Below are 20,867 nucleotides of genomic sequence, written 5' to 3' on the forward strand. Positions count from 1 at the left end.
TTTTAGTTATAAAGAGCTTTAGAAACCCAGTTAAAACTGCATCATAAATGACTGAACCTGTTGTGGGGCTGCACACCTCTGCATGTGGTGTACCTCCACTGTGGATGGCAAGGCAGGAGATAGCTCAAGCATCATAAATGACTGGACCAGCCTTGGGGCTGCGCAGCTCTGCATGCGATGTGCCTCCACTGTGGATGGAAAAGCAGGTGATGGCTTATGTGCAAGTTCATCTGTTTTCTTCTTTGATGTGTTCATAGGAACGGTTGGCCCTCTATTCTGCTGATTTTATACTCTTTACCCAGGACTGTTTTAATACTGCCTTTCCAGTTTCAAAACATGCTTTGTTCTGATGCTTTTCCAGTGAGAACTAGTGTAGTCAGAGTACAACAAATCAGGAAATGCAGTCAGAGTATGTGGCTACCAAAGAAACTCTGACACAGATGGGGTGGCTGCTTGCTCTCCCAGTCACAAAGTTTATTTGATATCAGATTGAATTGAACCTCGGTCAAGAGAGTCAGCATAAAAAAAAAAAAAAAGAGAGTCAGCATCATGGATGGACAGGAAAGTCACTGTGTGCATATGTTTTGATATGATCATCACAGCAGGTTGACATTTTATAGTCCCAGTGTTTGTCTCTGTCTTCCAGGCTGAGTGGCATGTATGCACGTGTACAGGTGTGCATAAGAATGCTTGTGTGTGTACTTATGTGTATGAGCTCATGCCCACCCTTGCTTCATCCATAGACTGACTCCTCTTCTGTACAGGAAACTTCCTGATTGAAGTGGACTTTTTGACAAAAGGATGGTTATTTTCATTTATGTCATTCAAAACTTTAATCCTTCATCTAAATTATTTTTCTTTCTCTCATTTTTACAAAAAAAATCAAAAGAACATAATTCTGGCCATCACTCAGTGTTTCTTTGGTAGCTGACAGCAATTTGGTTGACTCAGAATTTGTTCTAGACAAAAAAAAAAAAAAAAAAAAAAAAAAAAAAAAAAGAATTTGTTCTAGACAAACAAATGTGTAAATTGTGGTATGCCATCTTCCCAGTCATTCTTATTTTCAGTACCGCCTTCTCTATAAGCAACTTTCTAACTTCTCATGGTTGTCTTGCTTTTAGGTGGCATTGTCCCCGCCTACATTCTGGCTTCATTTTCTTGGTCTGCTAACCTGCTTGCTCTTTCCAAGTCTGCAACATGGCAGTGAGTGCCTCCTAATCCCCGGTTTGTCTTCCTTGTCTTCTCTGGCACTTGGCATTGCTGCCTCATTCATTAGGTCTCATATCAAATGTTTTCCTTAGGGAGAGCCAGTTTGACTATTATTCAAGTCACTGTCTTTTATTTTCCTCAAGCACTTCGCTATACTATATATTTATATCTTAAATACTCTTTAGCACATGCGCAAGCATATTTCTAATAGACTCTTGAGTCAAACATGCATGTTCTTGTGAGACAAGACCTTGTCTGTCTTTCAATACTATACCCGTGACCTCTAGAAAAATCCAGTATTGAGTACAGCTGTGTCAAATGAGTGAAAGGAACAGGCGTTCAAAATACATGAGGTCAGCTACATTTTCTATTTAGCATGGGATATAAGCTAGGTCTATAGATTGTTCTGCAGGGCAAAAGATGTTAGATTCTGTCTAACCACGTGAGACATTTCAGAAAAGAAATTCACTGGGAGCTCCCACCACACCAACCCTGCATCACACCTTCTGGGGATTTCACTGTGAACAAGTGGAGATGTCTATTCTTGAGGGATTTATGAACTGAAAGCTCAGAATCATAATAGCAGAACTTAGTGGCAGTGAAAATTATCACACCTGAATAAGCCCTAAATAGCACAAACCACTAATACTTACATTTAAAAGAATAGGCAATTCCTAAAACAACCTTTAAAATAAAAAAGATGGTTTTTGCAAAATGGACTCAGCTATGCTTTCCCTCCCAGACAATGGCAGAAACACAAGCTTTAGAATCTAAAAATGCAGCGATTTAGGCTTTTAGAAGAATGGGCTCATTATTCTATGCTGTTTTTTTTTTTTGTCAGATGGCAATAATAACACCTGCTATATTCACTTGATCAGAAACCCTACACTGTTGACACAATAAAGAATAGCATTCATACAAGATGTATTGCTATCTATAAAAATATTCAAGATTTGCCTTTTCCCAAAGTAGATCATGTGGCCTAAGAATTGAGTGGTGCCAGGCATTATAGAGGCAGAGTCATCATACACAGGAGAGTTGTTGGTGACAATTATTCTGTGTGTTGTTCATTTGTACAGGATGCCAGAAGACAAGGACCCACAGATACCTGTATTACTGTTAGCAAAAGGTACCAGTGGCCTGCAGTGACACTATGTTTTCATGAAATATAGGAGTCTGTGATTTGTAGTTCTAATGTGGAAGTTGTAAGCAGCTCCATGTTTGTGTGTGTATGTGTACATATTTATGTGTATGTGTGCATATCTGTGTGCAGATGCATTTTGTGCATGCATGTGTGCAGGTATGGAGATGTACGTGTGTGTGCATGTGTGTGTACAGATGTAGATATGTGGAGATGTGGATGAGTATGTGCAGGTGTGGAGATGTGCATGTGTGTGTACAGGTGTAGAGATGTGCATGTGTGTGTGCAAGTGTGGAGATGTGTATGTGTGCATGTGTATGTGCAGATGTAGCTATGTGGAGACGTGGATGAGTGTGTGCAGATGTAGATATGTGGAGATGTGGATGAGTATGTGCAGGTGTGGAGATGTGCATGTGTGTGTTCAGATATGGAGATGTGCATGTGTGTGTGCAGTTGTGGAGATATGCATATGTGTGTGCAGGTGTGGAGATATGCATGTGTGTGTGTAGGTGTGGAGATGTACATGTGTGTACAGATGTAGAATGTGTATGTGTGTGTGTAAGTGTGTAGGTGTGGAGATATGTATGTGTGCATGTGTGTGGTGTGTGTGCAAGCATGAAGATGTGCATGTGTCCATGAATGTGTGCAGTTTGGAGATGTGTATGTGTGCATGCCTATATGCAGGTGTGGAGATGTACATGTTTTCATACATGTATGCAGTGAGGAAATATGTATGTGTGTGTGCATGTGTACAATGTGGAGATATGTTCGTGCGCAGGTGTGGAGATGTGTATGTGTGCATGTATGTGTGCAGGTATGAAGATGTGCATGTGTTCATGCATGTGTGCAGTGTGGAGATGTGCATGTGTCCATGTGTGTGTGCAGTGTGGAGATGTTTATTGTGCATGTATGTGTACAGTTATGGAGATGTGTATGTGTGCAAGTGTGGAGATGTGTATTGTGCATGTGTGTGTGTGGCTGTGAAGGTATAGATTTGTACATGGGTATGTGCAGGTGTGCAGAAGACAGGCATTGATGGTTGACTGTCTTCTGTGATCACTTTTCTTACTATTTGAACAGGGTTTCTCACTGAACCTTGAGCAACATGACTATCTGGTTGGCCAATGAGCTGCAGGGTTCCTTCCATCTCTGCCTCACCCCACCCCCCCAGCATTAGGATTATGCACATGTATCACTGTGCCATGATTTTATATGTGCACTAGGGATCGGGACTCAGGTCCTCATTGTTTGTAGGGCAGTCACTTTATTGCAGAACCGTTGGTCCAGCCTAGAGTCTCCTTTTCCATTCATGTATGGTGGTGAGCATCACCAAGAAATTATGAAAAACACTATATCCTTAATGATGGCTTACAGAAATATTAGTGCATCAGATATTTTGCAAGGTTCACTTCCCCTCCCCCTTTCAATCACTGTTGCCACCATGTTCTCGGTCCTGCTCTATGGACCTTGATTTTTCTTTTCATATTTGTCATGTTTTGCATGGCTGTGACAGCCTGCTCTAGTCCTTATTCCGTTCCCTCTGATTATCCTGCACCCCATTTCTACCAGCCAAAGTTCCAATCAAATCCTACTCTCCAATCCTGAGATTTCCAAACTCATTTCTTATAAGATCTCAGGTTCCTTTTTTAACAATGTGTGTGGTCTAGCAGCATAATTAAGAGAATTACTTTCAGTTGGTCTTGTTTGGGACCTGGACTGCAGTGGTCTTTTAAAACATCCCCAAGAGACTAGAAAGGATGCTCAATTTCACATCAAACCATTGTCATAAATGTTCTCTATGGATGAGAATAGTTTTTAAAAAGCCTTCCATATTGTGTAAACCTACATCTATTTATTTATTACATTTTTTAACAGAATTTATCAGATAAGTCTTGTGTTATTAATCGGTTTTTCATCCCTACAGCATTTTGGCATGTTCTTTACATCTGCATATCTATATTAAGTTAAATCATGTTGGGAATGCCTTATAATAATTAATAAACAAGCCGGGCAGTGGTGGCGCACACCTTTAATCTCGGCACTTGGGAGGCAGAGGCAGGCGGATCTCTGTGAGTTCGAGACCAGCCTGGTCTACAAGAGCTAGTTCCAGGACAGATTCCAAAACCACAGAGAAACCCTGTCTTGAAAAAGCAAAAAAAAAAAAAAAAAAAAAAAAAAAAATTAATAAACAAAACCTTCAGAACCCACCAAAATCCATTTTTGCTGAGGTACACTGGAAGAAGACAGTTATTCTCCCAACAGGAGGCAGCTGCCAGCCTTTCGTTACTCCCTTCTCCTCAGGACACCATAGAGTGAAGAAGGCCCCATGCTGTGCTCTGGTCACTATAAACAGTACAACTGCATGCACAGCTGTGCACCTACTGTCACCACACAACGAGGAGCAAACAACCAGGGAAGGTTCTTCTGTAATTCCTTACTAAAGTTTTAGTTAGCACGTCCATAATTAGTCAGAGGTATTGTGGCATTTCGATGCCTGTTAGCTGTTATAAATGTTTTCAGATAAACCAAGAGACCAAGTAGGTAAAGGTAGATAGAGGATGGATCCATGACGCCAGGACCCAGATAGAGAGGTTGAGAAGATGCTCCTCATTTGTTTCTGGCTCTCTGTGTGCCCTCCAAAGACCTGACAGTGGAGTTGTCTACAGCTGATGAATCAGATGAATGAATCCCGTCACTCCATTGGAAGCTGCTGTTCCCTCAACAATCCAGCCACTCGTGTATAAACCTGGGGCTGGGAAGCATGACAAGTAGACAAGGTGTGTTGTAGAGACTTCCCTGAAAAGACGAATGCTCTTCCTCATTTCAGTGATAAACACTTTACATGTGACATGGGAGCAGAGTCAGTCATACCCAAGGCTCTTCAGTCACTCAGATGAGCAGGCTAGCAGTGCAAGTTCACATGTTGTTGAACACTGGAACTAAAACCAGGTATTTGATAGAATCCTAATAAGGTCTCTAGTTCACTCTCAGGTCTCTCCTGTCAGATGCCCTGTGTTATTCAGCTTTATGTGCTAGGACAGGATACTTGAGACAGATGATATGAAAGGAGGAAAGTAGAGGCTTTGGTTCGTGGTTGGCCAAGTCCATTGCCTTTAGGTCCATAGCACGGCCTTTATGGCCCACCTTTAGGTTCATAGCATGGCAGAGCATCATGGTGGGACTCGTGTGATGGAGAAAACTGGTCACCTTATGATGGCAAGGGAGCAGACGAAAAAGAAAAGTGTAAGAAATGGCTGGTCAACTTAAAACTGTCAAGGGAAGGCCCTCAACAGTCTACGTCTTTCAGTGAGGCAGCCGGTACCTCCCAATTGTCCCTTTTGGGTCAGAATCCAGAAATGGATTGATGTGCTGATTAGGTCAAAATCCCGATGATCCAGTCACCTCTTAAAGGTTACACTCCCAAACACTGTTGCATGTGGTCCAAGCCTTAAGCGCATGAGCTTTTAGGGGTCATTTAAGACCACTATCTCTGTTTCTGGTTAGTATAGATTGGAGATCAATTACCATGCTGTTGAAACATCTTTCTAATGGTCATAGTAGCTAGCAATGGCCATGAGCAGGCCAGAAAATATGGGGAAGCTGGGGCTCAGTTCTTATCAGATGGTAACCATATGAATAAAAATAGAGGGGACCATTAGGATGTCAGTGTGTATATGTGAGCTCATGTATGCACAAATGTATGCATCTGCATGTACATACATATACATACACACCTCCATATATAATATCCATATCCATAAAGCAGTATTAAGATGGTGAGATGTATGGTGCAGAGAACTCATCCTTCAGGAACATTAAAACTTGGAAGTTGAAAATAAAAATCACCCAGGAAGCAAGTACTAGCCTTTTTATACAAACTAGAGTTCACTGTAAAATGATGTAGTTGGGATTATAAAATATGGTATCAATTAGGGAAGAAAAGAATCAACTCAGACAAGAGAATAGCCATAACAGGTGGTATGTAAACAGTTGGACTCACAGGTAAAAAATATAAAAATCTACTAGTAATGTCTAAAATCCATATACTATTTAATGCTGTAAGAGCTTTCCATCCTGGACTCACTTATGCTCAGACTAATTCTGTCAGAAAGTGATTTACATAATGACCATCTAATGAAGAAATAAGCTAAGTCTTCCCTGTGGATTCAGAATGTCCCCAAATTGATCTGGCCTAAAATCTCTTTTATTTCCCAGCCAGTTTGTGAAATTTTTTTGAGAATTTTAACGTTTTGTTCTTTATCATATTTACCCCTTGTGCTGCCTCCCTCCAACTTCTCTTGAGTCTCCATCTATTATCTCTTAAAGACTCTTTTTCTTTTGTTACTGATTATTCTTACACAGATAAACACACAGACATAAAACCTACAGAATCCATTAAGTTTTGCTTATGCGTACATTTAGAGTTAACCATTTGGGACTGAATAAACGGTCTGGGGGTCATCTCTGCAGAAGAGTGATTCCCTATGCGGAGAGCACTCATTGAAATCTTATGACTTAGTGCTAATTCTTGGAACTTCCTAGAAAGCCTTATTCAGGCAGTAATATTGAATCATAAACATCTTCTGACGACATTTCTTTACTAGGTCTGCAGCAAAAATTTGTTGAGTGCAGAAGCTGCTGTGTAAAAAGCAGATTATCATTTTTTTAAATTGTAAGTTGAGCTTTCTTAGAAGGAAATCATGGCAATCTATGGCTGTGTATCTACTACTTCCTTTGTTGATATGGTCATTTAATATGAGTCATTCAGGTCTGTTGTTCTGTGCTGAGTTCTAGCTTCCTGACATATCATTGGCTTTTCCATGAGATAAATGGTTCCATACTCATACTTTGGACACTTGTGATTCTACTTTGCACAGAATGTTAATTGTGTCTCCTCTGGTGACTTGATCAAATGGCCCCCACACACCCATAAGCAATGCCACCGTTAGGAGGTGTGTGGCCTTTTTGGAACAGATGTGGCTTTGTTGGAGGAAGGGCATTTCCAGGGAGCTGGTGTTGAGATCTCAAATGCTCAAAGCAGGTCTAGTGGTTCTCAGTTCACTTCCTGATGCTGTGGAATGTGATGTAGAACCCTCAACTCCTCTAGCACCATGTCTGCCAGCATACCTCCATGCTTCCTACCATGTTGAAAATGAACTAAATCTCTGAACTATAAGACAGCTCCGATTTAATGATTTCCTTTATAAGAATTATTGGGTCATGGTGTCTTTTCTCAGCAATAGAAACCCTGAGACATCCTTTCTATACAATCAGATTCATCAGCCTTCAGAGAGCTGCTCTCTTATCCATGTTGGTTGACTAAGACTTGAAAACTGGATTTTATACATCAGACCATAGCATCTCAAAGGTCTCTAGAAGGAACATGCTGAGTCAGACTCTGGGCATAGGCAGAGCATATGTGATATAGAGCTACTGAGACTAGAGATGAATATTTTGGGATGTGATATCCCACCCAGTGGGAAGTCAGAAGAAGGAGAAGCTATGAGGAATGCTTAATGGAGCTGGACTGGGTGTGCAGACCAGGAACTGTTGGGTATTACCCAGGGAAAAAAAGCACAGACCAAGACAGCATTTGCCAGTGTGGTTAGGGTTTTCTTTAGCGCTTTCTTCTCCTATGAATGTAGCGTCTCTAAGGATCAACCATCAGAAGCTATATTTTGAGTTTTTTTTTATTATAGAATCATAAAGGCTGTTGCTAACAAGTTTTCTTTATCATAAATTTTTAGGGTTTGTTTCTCTTTTATTTTTATTTATCTGTTTCTTTTGGACACAGACTCTCATTGTGTAGGCTCAGGTATCCTGGTGCTACCCAAATGGCAGCCTGAATCTCTCAATCCTCTTGCCTCACCCTCTCTTGTAATGGAATTACCAGGGTGTGGTGCCTCTTTAAAGGGGTTAAGTGAAGGTTTTGCTTTCTTCCTGAGTAGTCAGATGGTTCTACTAGTGAGAAAAGAGTAATTGGGGCACATTGAAGACTTATTTCCTATATATGAAATGTCCCGTATAGATTATGGTTGTGATTTCGGAAGTGTGACCCTCTAGGCAACAATGCTCACTTTCACTTGAGGTCCTTAGAAATGTGAATTTCACGCACTCCAGACAAAGAACTCCGTGTTTGGGGTTTGGATGAGCCCTGGTGGCTAATGCTGATGCCCCTCTCCGGTCTGCAAACCGCTGATACGGGGATTTCCACTGAGCCCCTCCAGAGGAGGCTGGAGCACTGAATACGCATACACATCTGGGCTTACAATTCACAGAGGACATGAGCAGATACTTTCCCTGGGATGTCAGAAAGATGCTGACCCTCTTCAGAGTAACAGCCACTGTGAAAACGGCAGGTCCGGGAGTCAGCATTTCCAGCTGCTGTTCTGATTCCTCGGTACTTTCTGCCTGGAGATATGTAACCTTTCTCCAGGGAGAGTCATCTGCCTTCTTTTCTCAGTTCCTGAATAATTCTTGGTGTTGAATCTTATGCAGTTTTCAGCTTCTTGCCTCTTGAGGCTCCGTAGGAACAATTGTTTCATTACAGAAACTTCTGACTTAAATGCTTTAGAGGCAAAGATCGTGTCTAAGCAGCCATTGAGAAACCAGCATCTGCAGCTTCCTTGGGAGGGATATTGAGTTGTTTGCTTTAGTTTGAGGTTACTCCTGCTGCTGTAAAATGTTTACCTGTGGCTTTATGAGAATCTTAAACAGCTTTACTCACATCAAAGAGAGCACCGTGGGAAAAAAAAATCACCATTAACCTTTGAGTCCTTCTTGAAATCTAAGTGGCAAGGAAAGAAGACAGGCAAAGATTGGTGGAGGTTACACTATGGGCCGGCCAGATATGTAATGTTTAAAGACAGTGGGGTTGGAGCAAGTGAATGTAGCGTGGTGTTTCCCTTGAAGAGTGAGAAAGCAAAGGAAGTGAAGGACATATCAAGGGTCACAGTGTTTCCAGGCAAAGCACAGGGGAGGTAAGTGCTCCAGGGAGCAACAGCAGACAGTGTGGAGACACCCCTAATGGGAGCTAGTTCTTTGTATCTAGGTGTGTGGGGGGGTGTGACACTCTAAACCCAAATAAACGCCTGACATATGGGTGTGAAGGTGGGAAACGAGGATAAAGGAGATGGAAAGGCTGTAGACCACATTGTGATGGAAGAGTTGAGAGTATTGCCGGGTGGTGGTGGTGCACGCCTTTAATCCCAGCACTCGGGAGGCAGAGGCAGGCGGATCTCTGTGAGTTCGAGACCAGCCTGGTCTACAAGAGCTAGTTCCAGGACAGGCTCCAAAACCACAGAGAAACCCTGTCTCGAAAAACCAAAAAAAAAAAAACCTTCCTTGTAAAAAGTTTCTCCCTAAGTTGGAATTTTGTGATGCGTAAAATCACGTGATGTCTTTCATAGAAGTAACCATTTTTAATGTGTCATGTAGCTCCGCCAACTCAGAAGTACTTCACATGGGATACCCATCCCTGTGGGATAGTTAATTTTGATCGTTAATTGATTGGACTGTAAATTCCCTAGGGAATCAGGGAGACATGTCTTTGTGTTGCGTGTGTGAGTGCGTGCGTTTCCAGAGAGAATTAGCCAAAAGGTAGGGTATTCTCTGAATATGGGTGAAGCAGGCTTCCAGATTGAATAACAAGGTATCATATAATAGGGTGACCACTAGCAGTCTTTATCTACTGCTTCTTATGCAGTGTGGCCAGTCACCTTACACGCCTGTGGCCGCGCCTTCCAGTCATGATGTGTACCTTCAACTGTGAGCCAAGACAAAGAGATCCTCTTTAGTTGCCTTTGTCAGATGTTTTCTCACAGAAGAGAGAAGAGTAACCAATATGCTTAGCAGATTGAGTGTGCTCCATAAATATTTGTTAGTAAAGAGTCCTCCATTATGATTGGCTCATATCCAAGTAATCCTGATGACATGACTGGACCTTGTGTGACTAGCAAGAATTTCTTTTGTTTCAGTTCTAGCAATGTTAAGTAGAATAAAAGTCTAACTTGTATAAAGTGACTGAATTTTTTGTTGTTGTTTTGTTGTGTTTATTTTTAAGATTTGTTCTATTACTTTAAATTATGTGTAGTAGGAGTGGGTGTGTGTACGTGTGTGCGTGTGTGTGCATGTCAGTATATGCAAGTGATTCCCCTTGGCAGTCAGAGATATGGGATCCTCTTGAGCTGTAGTTAGATGAAGATGGAGCCACTTAAAATGGGTGCTGGGAACTGAATCTAGGTTCCCTGGAAGAGCAGCAAGTTCTCTTAACCACCGAGCCATCTCTCCATCCCCATGACTGGATGAGTTTAAAAAACAGGAAGAAATAGGAAAGGGGAGTGATAGGGGACTTAACAGTCAGGACAGTAAAACCTTTTAAAAAAATCTAAAAGTTGGTGGCATTGATCTATGTAAAGCCCTCTGGACTGTTACATGGTACTATGTGAGTAAGATGTTCCTCACTCTCCCAGGAACTGAGAAACAGACCTCCGACCTCAGTGGTGACTGTAAGTAATGATAAGGAATTTAGAGTTGTTATCTCAGGGAAGCCAGGCTTGTATCTGTTCAGGTCTTCTAAGGATGGGAAGAGTTGGACTAGACGGCCTTAGTTATTCAGGTGGGCCAAATTATGTATGCGCAAGGATGGAATCTTTGGCTTCCCCTGCTTTCCTTGGAAACAAACTTAGTTTGCGCCGTAAGATTTTGAATACAACCAGAAATTAAAGACACCCACAATGTCTCCAAAGTGGGATCAAATATCCACCTTTATGCTTTAATTTCCCCTTTTCCTACAAAAGCCTTCTAGGTCTTTTCAAACAACATCTTTTTCCATATAAAAGGCATCCCAAGAGCTGTTTTATCAAATCAGATGACAACTGGAATTCTATGAGAGCAGAAATACAAATAGAAAAATTATCTAAAGAGATGAAATTCTCCCAGCAAAACCCCCAGAAGCTCTTTAGATTTTATTTACTTCCTTGCTAGATTGTCACCAGTCATTTCCCTTATTGGGGTGGCATTCATACCTTTGAACAATGTCCTGAAGGTCCCATTAGGAAGGCCATTTTAGAAGAGTCTTGCCTGTCCACCAGAAGTTAAAGACCACAATGAACAACAAGAGTCTCTGAATCCATGGCTGCTCTCACACAGTTCTGTTGCTGGATTGAGAACAGTCTTTGGAAGCTCACCAGAAGAAATGTCTTTTTGTTCCTTACCTTCTAAGGGCAATTCTTACAAATGCCTTTATACCCTGTCTGTGTCTAAGACTTCCCACTGACCTATGAAAGAAAGAAATAATCCCTCACCTGACAGCATGCTTCAGAGACTGCTCCGTCATATCAGGGGTTAGTGTGGCTTCACCCTGCCTGGCTCCCTACATGCATTTGTCACTAAGGATTATTTGGCTGCAGACATAATGTAGGCAAGAAAAGCATGTCTCCTCTCTCTGGCACTTGCTTGCCAATGCCGGTAGAGGAAGCTAGAATTGTTTCCCTAACTGTTAAAGGTTCAAAGGAAACTGCTGAATTCTCTCTGCTTTTGTTGTTACTGTTTTTCATTTTAAAAAACAGTCTTTCTATGCATCCCATGCTGCCATATAACTAATAATAGTCCCTCTGCCTCAGTTTCCCAAGGGCTACTGCTCTCTACATGAGTCACTATGTCCAGGTAAAATGTAGGGAATCCCTTTATTGTTCCAAGTATAGATTCTTTCCTTTATTTACATTTGACTTTTATATGTTACTACAAGTTCTCTAATGTGTGACTTATAAACTCTACAATGAAGCACAGTTTATAAAAACTCAGAGACAGAAATTAAGATTCAACTTGAAGATCCAAAAAGAACTTATCTCATCCTCAGTCCTAAATGGAGATCCTGCCTCCAGCAATCTCAGAATGAGCTTGAGACTGAGAGCTGTCTTTTTCCATTTTATATTCCTCTCTAGGGCTGAGATTAGAGGTGTGTACCATTGGCATTAAAGGTGTGCACCACCCAGTTTCTGCGGCAAACTAGTGTGGTTACTGGGATTAAAGGTATGCCTAGTCTGTAAGCTGGCCAGTGGGGCCGTTTTACCTTTCTGATCCTCAGGCAAGCTTTATTTAATAGAATATATATGAAATGTTCTACACCGCACAGCTGAAAGTAGACATATAACCTTGAAAATGGACAAGATCTTAGTAGCTAATTAGTTATTTTGCTAGAAGGAAAGCAGGGTATCAAGGGGCAAAGGTCTTTTCAATACTTCACCTCAGCCAAGAAGCTGAGAAGCAATTTCAAGGGTTCCTTTCAATGCAGCTCAAACCACATTCAAGTATAATTATTATTTATACATTTCTTAGTAGGCAAAAGGCTCTCAAGAATATTTTGTGACAGATTCGCAAGAAAGGGACAACTGGGTCCTACCGATCTGAGTGGATATGGAAGGTAAAGAGAATGTTCGGAGCTGAACAAACATACAAGTATAAAGTAGATGGAAGTGATGCTAAGCTGGAGATCAAGAAAGAAGTAAGTCCTTTGCTCAAAGAATGAAATTTCAGTGAATGGTCTTGAGAATACTATGACCGTCGTGATGAACTTCATGTGCCTGTGTTCTGCATGTGTGTTAGGATGACCTTGTAACAGAAAGCAATCTACCTCCCACGCATGAGCAGGCATATGAAAACACATAAATCTTATAACACTTTTGGCATCGATACCAAGGCTTCTGTGCGTGTGGAACTCTCTTTAGATAGCTAGTATTTCAATATTTTTTTTTGTTTTTGTTTTTTTTGTTTTTTTTGTTTTTCGAGACAAGGTTTCTCTGTGGTTTTGGAGCCTGTCCTGGAACTAGCTCTTGTAGACCAGGCTGGTCTCGAACTCACAGAGATCCGCCTGCCTCTGCCTCCCGAGTGCTGGGATTAAAGGCGTGCGCCACCACCGCCCAGCTAGTATTTCAATTTTAATAGATTTTTCTATTCGTCCTCTCCACTGGTCAGAGTTGTATTGATTTTAGACAGATTTGATGTAGATACAGAGGTAGGACTTTTTCACAGCAGACAGTAGGGAACTCAGCAACTTAGAATGCTGCTTTGCCCATATCAGCTCTTGTTTTTCTCTCTGGAAGTGCTCTTTTCTCTATCTGCAGTAAAACACCCAAATCTGCATATTCTGCAAATAAATGTAGCTAGCAACCATGGCTAGTTCATGGAGTATTAAAAATTATATCCAGTACTTAACCTTAGTGCAAGATTTGTAGAACAAGGTCTCAGAGGACTTGGGGTGGTGACATTCCTGGATCTTGCTGGCTAAAACTTATGAATTTGTGTGAGACTTCAGAATTATAGATTACCTTTACAAAGATAGGAAAGAGAATTCTGGCTGCATGGTAAGAGATCTGGACTGGAATGAAGATTGACTATAGCCTTGGGAAACAAGTGATGATGAATTCTTGGATAGAGAAGAACTCTAAGTACCAGGTGGGAGAGTGGAACTTATAAGAAGAGATGAACCCTAAGTGATAAACCGTATATCAGGAGAGGGACCAGGACCAGTAGTGGAAACTCAGCATCTTCAAACGGGTGTAGGATGGCACTTCATTAAATTTAGCATTTTGCAAAGGATTACTGAACCTCGGAGTTACGCATTTTCCAGAACATTTCCAGAACATGAACATTTCAGAGGTAACTCACTAGTCTCAAGCCTTCTCCCCTGAGCAGGAAGGAAGAAGATAAGCAAGAGTTGGTACTTTGGGAAACGTGAAGTTTTAAAAATAGTACACATTAGCATCCTTCCCCATGAGGCTGTACCCATCTCCCTTTCCCATTGTATCCTTTTCCGTAGGCCTGACACAGTAAGTGATAAGCATGGTGAATCGATCAATTAGCTGCTTGATTTTTAGCAACTGAATGAATGGTTTGTTGAGAAGATGATTAAGGGAATACTGACCCTCAAGAGTTTGATGAAAGCTCTCTGATCAAAAATTCCATAACAGTGATTCAATATTTCCTAAGTCTAGGGAATGGTTTTGCAATAAGTTGTCACGAGAAGCCGCAGAACCTGAGCTGGGAAGACAAGTCCCTTGAAAGCTTTTACACATGCAGGGGACAGCAGTGAATTAGTGGCAGCTGCTAGTCGTTGATACCAAGAATCAAAATAACGACCCCATGCAAGAATAGCTAGCATAGGCCACATCGTTTCCTTTAGTTAAAGAATCTTCTCAGTGGGACTGAGAGAGTGGAAAGGTGACCCTGGGGGAACACTGAAAACTTCCAACGACATACAACATGGCACATAACGAAAGCATGTTCCTTTTATCTCATCTAGATACATGTCTCATGCCCCGGGATTGTGAGGTGATCTGGGTCCCCCAATGTGCTTGTTGGTAACTTCCAATGTGTTATGTGTGTCAGCCTCATTTTTTAATAGTCTACGCCCCAAAGCAGATTGCCTAGCTGAAAGTGCACAGATTGAATGAATGCAAGGTCATGTGGCTGTGATGCTTTATTCTGGTCCTGGAGCTAACTGTGCAGTTTGATAGTCTGTAAGCCCTTTGCTTTGCAAATTGCAGGAGACCTTGTCTTTCTCTGCATTTTGTCGCACTGTTCTGCTGATGTGCAATATACACACCTTTTCTCATAATCTTTCTACCACCATAAAGAAGTCATCCTGCTGTGGGTGTGGGGGAGGCACCTGAGCTCTGCCTTTCTATCACAAACAAAACCCCTAGCTCCATGCTCAGTTCTGAGCCACTAATGTCAGGTAATAGTTTCCAAGCCAGAACTCACACAACTAGATGTTCAAATCCAGGGTTACCTTCCCTTTTCTGACACATCACCTGCTTTCAGTCTGATATGCTATAAAAAAAATATTTAAGGAAGAGAAATGTGGGGTAAGGAAACAATTTGTTTTCTTGACCTAACTGCTGCTCACCCTTGGAAAGGGTGTTTGTGTTAGGTTCTGAAATCGACCTGTACCAGCTCCAGTTCCTTGGGCAAGCAGTGTTAAAGTTTTGATGGTATTAAGACTCCTGCAGAGCCATTTTTTTCCCCTCGAGGAAGAGGAAAATTGTTTGGGGCTAAACTGAAAATGGTTTGATTGCCTCTGATATAAACATCTCTGAAGTATATTTTCTTCCATGTTCAAGTAGCTCACAACCTCAACTCAAAGAAGGAATCAGACAGACTGTATTCAACTATACGTCTCTTAAGGCAAAATGGAGTATGCTAATCACAACTTTCAGAATTTGTGAAAATACCAATGGAGGAAAATTAGTTCTAATGTAGGCTTAGCCATGGAATCTTATTGAGCAAAGTCTCAGTCAAGCATGGAGTATTTAAATAATAAATCTATAAAGGAGAAACGCAAGGAAACCACAGAAAACCAGTATTTACAGTGAGAAAAACAAGGCTGCTGTAATGACTGTGGATTTAAGCAGGAAATGCTTTGGTTGATTTTTTGCTACATTGTCCCTTGTCAGGCTGCGTGCCTGGCTGACAATTTGGAGAAGTCTCCTGGGAGATGCCTTTTGCATTTGCGCAGCTGAGAACAACAATTGCAATATGTAAATAGGGTGCCTCTTCCTTTTGGATGCCTTGGGATATGTGTAATAGATTAAGTTGGCTTTGTGCAGAGCAAACAGGTTCTGTGTCCAAGAATATGAATAATGCCAGTTTCCATAATTGCTAACATCTGGCTTTCCATAAATCTGTTAAATTGCATGGAAGCAGAATTAGGTTTCTGTGTCATAAGTAAAGCAATTACATGGAACTCTGTCGGCAACACGGTCCTGTATTGACCTTGAAATCCATTCATTCTGCAGGGGAAAAATATGGGTTTTCCACATTGTTTTTTATTATGGACAGTAGGTATTCTTATCATTGTGCTGACTGTTTTGCTAAAGGGAAAGACTGCTAATGTGTTTGCAGTTTTGTCAATTTGAAATAGCCAAATATTAAACTGTTATTTTGGTGATAGGAATTAACATTTTAGGGGTGGTAATTAACTTCCAATTTTGAGATTAGTTTAGAGAGAACAAAAATTGATAATGGATTGGTTGAAATTATATTTGTAGAGAGATTCTAGAGAGATTTATTGTGGTCCCCTTTGCCATGTTCCTAAAAATATTAGTAGAAAAATGAAATTCTTTGGGGGAATGAGCTTTTGCTTTCCTATTTCACTATGATTATTCATTTTATATGCTTATTCTACTTTAGATTAGAATCAAGAATTTCTCAGATTATAACTCAGTAAGGAAATGTTTCCCTTGGAAGGCAAAGTATTAGTTATTCCTTGTGCTTGCTGAGCACTCCAAAACCAAAGTTTTGTCGATATAGGCTGTGTGAATAGTGTTTGTTGTAAATGTCATGAATTTACATATTATATAAAGTTATATAAATAGATGGATTGTCTGTGATGTTTTCTGTCATTGGGAGCACTGGGAAGAGTGACCAATAGAATGCAAACTCTGCCCTCAGTGGACCTTCTGTCTGTAGTGATGTGTACATCAATCGATGACTACTGGACAGAGAGAGTCGGTTTGTTCCCTTGGATGTAGCCCATGGTTACCTTCCCATATTCCTGTAGATGGCCCTAAAGTCATCTATAGACTAATAGTAAAATACTAAGTGGGCTCAGTAGGTTTTTTTTTTTTAAAAAAAAAAAAGTACATGGAGTTGGAAAGAAAAGTGTGTGAGGGCAATGGGAGGAATTGGTAAGAAGCAGATATTGGCTATGATGAAAATATATTCACATATGAAATGAAACAATTAAAGAATAATGTAACTCAGATGGGTTATAAGGATAGAGTTCCACTATTTCCCTTTACAGAAAGGGACAAGTGAGATCAAAACCCAGTGCCATTGTCCTTGGCTTCTCATCAGCCCTCATTGTCCGCCATGTTCAGAGAGTCCGGTTTTATCCCATGCTTCCAGGGAAGGGAACCCTGACTGCTCTTCGGGCTGGAGAGGGAAGGGGAGAGGAGTGGGGGGAGGGGAGGGAAATGGGAGGAGGGGAGGAGGCGGGAATTTTTAATAAAACAAATAAATAAAAAAGAAAGAGACAAGTAACACTACAGACATTTAAATGGAGTCAAAAGGAAACCATATTACTGTAGAAGCTTCCTAAAATATTTACAGCACATATATAAGAAGGGTAAAATGGAGTCATCCTATAGTGAGGCAGCAATATCTCTGAGAAACATCACAGGATAAGAAATATCACAGGGCCAAGAACGGAATCCAGGCACTGAATTTTGACATCCTTTCTATGGCTTTTGATCATTGTTTATTAACTAAATGGCTTCCCTGAGACTTCAGCTGGTAAGACAGAAAGAGAAAGTGTATCTTAAAAGGAAATAGGTTCTACAAATAATTGTTATGTGTGGCTAGAGATACAGACCTACAATCTCAGATACTCTAGAGGACTAACTATGTAAGGGGATTGCACATTCAAGGTTAACCTGGGTTCCTGAATGAGTTCAAAGCCAGCTAAGCAATGTCAGGAGACATTTTCTCAAAATAAAAAGTAAAAACAGGTCTGGGGATAGAGCTCATTCCGAAGGCACCTGTGTTGCATGCACAAGACTGCAGGTTCAGCCCCCTGTGTCACAAAAAATATAGCACTGAAACTACCTAATGTCTTCTTGTATTGTTGCCATGAATCTGTTTTATAGCAATATGGTCCCTGCAGTCAAGAAGAAAACACAGGGTCATAGATTTCCCATTATTTTTAAGTCATAATTGCTTCAAAACTCTAACACACTTGGGGTAATTGCATCATTTTACACTCAGAATGTCAACTAAAAGTACTCAAGGGATCTATGGAAGATATAATATCTGGAAACTAATCTTAGAGTCTAGAATGGAAGTTGTTGAAAGTAAATAGAAACCAGAGAACACTGTAGTACACTTTAGCCATTGAGTTGGCATAGCAGAACAGAATCCTCCAGAAGCAACCCCAGCTAACATGCAAGGTAGCCTAGGTGTAACCTAGTTTGCCCTGTTTAAACGCTGATGCTAACTTTCTGTCTTGTGATCAGTATACGACAACTCACTCCAATAGCGTTGAAGCGTTGGAACTGTCAGTGTAGCCTCACTGTCGATATCTGTACAGAACCACACACAAGTGCACACACATAGCTGGGTACACGTATCAGGGAAAATTCCTGTTATGGCCTTAAAATTGTAATGTAAGATTTCCAAATGATTCTTTTTATTATATATATATATATATATATATATATATATATATATATTTCAATTTAATTATATATTTAAAAATTTGATCATGCTTTTTAATCCTCCATTCCTCCTAGATCCTTTCCATCTCCATACCTAGCCCAATTTGATACTTTTTCTCTCTTTCAAAAACAACCCCACAAAACAAACAAGCAAAAGATCAATACCAAAGATGCCAAACAAAATGAAACAAAAATCCACACAAATACCATCAAACCTGTGTTGTGTTGCCTAATTACTCCTGACCATGGGTCAGGCCCCAGAGTGTGTTTGATCCACCCAGTGACATCATATTGGAGAAAGATGGTTTCCCCTTTCCCAGCAGTTATCAATTTCAAATGACTTCTAACCTAAATGGTTAGGGTTGGGACTCTGTCCACTCCCCCTTCCCAGTGCTGGTACCCAGCCTGACTTGTACTTTTGCAGCCTTGTGCATGCTTCCACAGTCTCTGAGTTTCTAAGTGCATCTGGCGTGTGACTAGAAGACACTCTTCCTGGACTCTTCCATCCCTTCAGACTCTGACAATCTTTCTGACTCCTCTTGCCTGTAGTTCCCTGATCCCCGAGGGGAGGAGTTTGAGGAAGACACCCCACTAAGAGCTAAGTGATTCAAAGTCTCTCACTCTCTGCACACTGTCCAGTTATGGGCCTCTGTGTTAACACTCATCTTATTACAAGAAGAAGCCTCTCCACGGAGGGTTGATTCTTTTATCCTAATGAATTATTTACAGCTTCACACAGATTTTAACATGAGTTTCACATTAGATGACATTATTCTAACATTTCGCTCTCTCTACGGGAGCCCAGCCCAATGATCTGTAGCCTGACAATAGATGTCAAAGCCAGTGTTCTGTCTTATCAGCATCACAACAGCAGTACCTTGCATGTCCTTTCGTGTCATTTTTAATATCAGTCTCCTCTGTTGGGCCAGTCCTTTTGTACACAGTAGATTTTCAGCATCTGAAGAGTATTTGTAGACATGGTTGCGTATTAACCACGGGGGTAGAAGATTGTGACAGACAGAAGACAAGCACCTTCCAATAAAGCTTTAAAATGACATTGGGAGAAAGGCCACGTACAATTCTCTTGATACGACATGGTACCAGTGAGCAGGAGCTGCCGGGTAAGATGTCTCATCTAACTACAACGAGTGCATTCTTTAAAAGTAGTCATTTGAAGGCAACACTGGATGGCTTTCAAGTCGGCTGTCAGGAAAGAGTTCAAGCAGGACCAGACAGGAGTGTGCTGGAGACATCAGGGTCACTCAAGTTTGAACTGTCAAGTGGAGCGACTCAATTTGTCTTCTTTCACTATTATCTTGTCAGTGAACACACTCTTCAATATGCTTGCCTTCGTCCATGTTCATGCCGTACCTCCTGTGGCCCCGACTTTTTCTGTGAGACCCAACATTCTCTTGGCCATTAGGGTGTTACCTATTTTAATATTAAGTAGGGCACCTACCAAGAATAATACACTCACTTCTCTCGAAGCCCTGACATCGGGATCTTGCTAAGGCTGACGGGAGTCAAGTCCGCCCTAATCATCCAGTTGTTTCTGCTCAGTGGCTTAGCCACATGTACATTTTTCTAGAAAAGCTAGGCTTCAAAGGCTGCGTTCTGTAGTTGACGAGTTAATAAAACTCATGGTCACTATGAGACTAAATCTGCAAGGAGATGTTTTAACTAGTCAGGCATCAATTTGAACTCACAGCAGCCACTGGCTAGCTGGCAGTGCACATGCGCCTTAACTCTGAGCCTAGCACCATGGTTCCTCTACACAGAGCATTTGCCTTGCAGAGGAAATGGCCTGTGCAAGCTTGGTAAAATGCCTGGCACGGGGGAAAGCCACGATAATGTTGCTTCATGTCACTGACGGTTATTGTCATTTCCTGGGTGCTCTTGCCTGGCGTTTGAAGCCCTGTGGTTTGTTTATTGCAGACATTGACGAATGTGCCTTAAGAACTCACACCTGCTGGAATGACTCTGCCTGCGTCAACTTAGTGGGAGGCTTCGACTGCCTGTGCCCCGCTGGGCCCTCGTGCTCTGGTGACTGCCCCCACGAAGGAGGACTGAAGCACAATGGGCAGGTGTGGATCCTGAGAGAAGACAGGTGTTCCGTGTGTTCCTGCAAGGTGAGGCTGGCAGGCTGCGATGGAAGCTGTACTGTTCGCTGCTGGTTCTTCCTCTCCTTGCGCCACAGGCTTCTTTCTGACTTGGTACACATAGGACAGAGAGGCCTTTAATTTTCAAAAGGACATCTCTATTCTAATCTACAGTACAGCCAACTGATGAGGAATGAATAGCAA

The 20,867-nt window shown here is 41.4% G+C and overlaps 1 protein-coding gene across 2 annotated transcripts in view; it reads left to right on the top strand.

Moving 5' to 3' along the window:
- The window catches only part of Nell1 (neural EGFL like 1), an 841,294-nt gene that overhangs the window by 796,208 nt on the left and 24,219 nt on the right, over nt 1-20,867 (top strand). For both annotated transcript variants that reach the window (XM_057756047.1, XM_057756048.1), the window contains one exon: nt 20,500-20,693. In XM_057756047.1, coding sequence (XP_057612030.1) covers nt 20,500-20,693 — 194 coding nt within the window. The remainder of the gene's footprint in view (nt 1-20,499; nt 20,694-20,867) is intronic.

Source organism: Chionomys nivalis, chromosome 23, assembly GCF_950005125.1.
Source record: "Chionomys nivalis chromosome 23, mChiNiv1.1, whole genome shotgun sequence".
NCBI classification, from domain to species: domain Eukaryota; kingdom Metazoa; phylum Chordata; class Mammalia; order Rodentia; family Cricetidae; genus Chionomys; species Chionomys nivalis.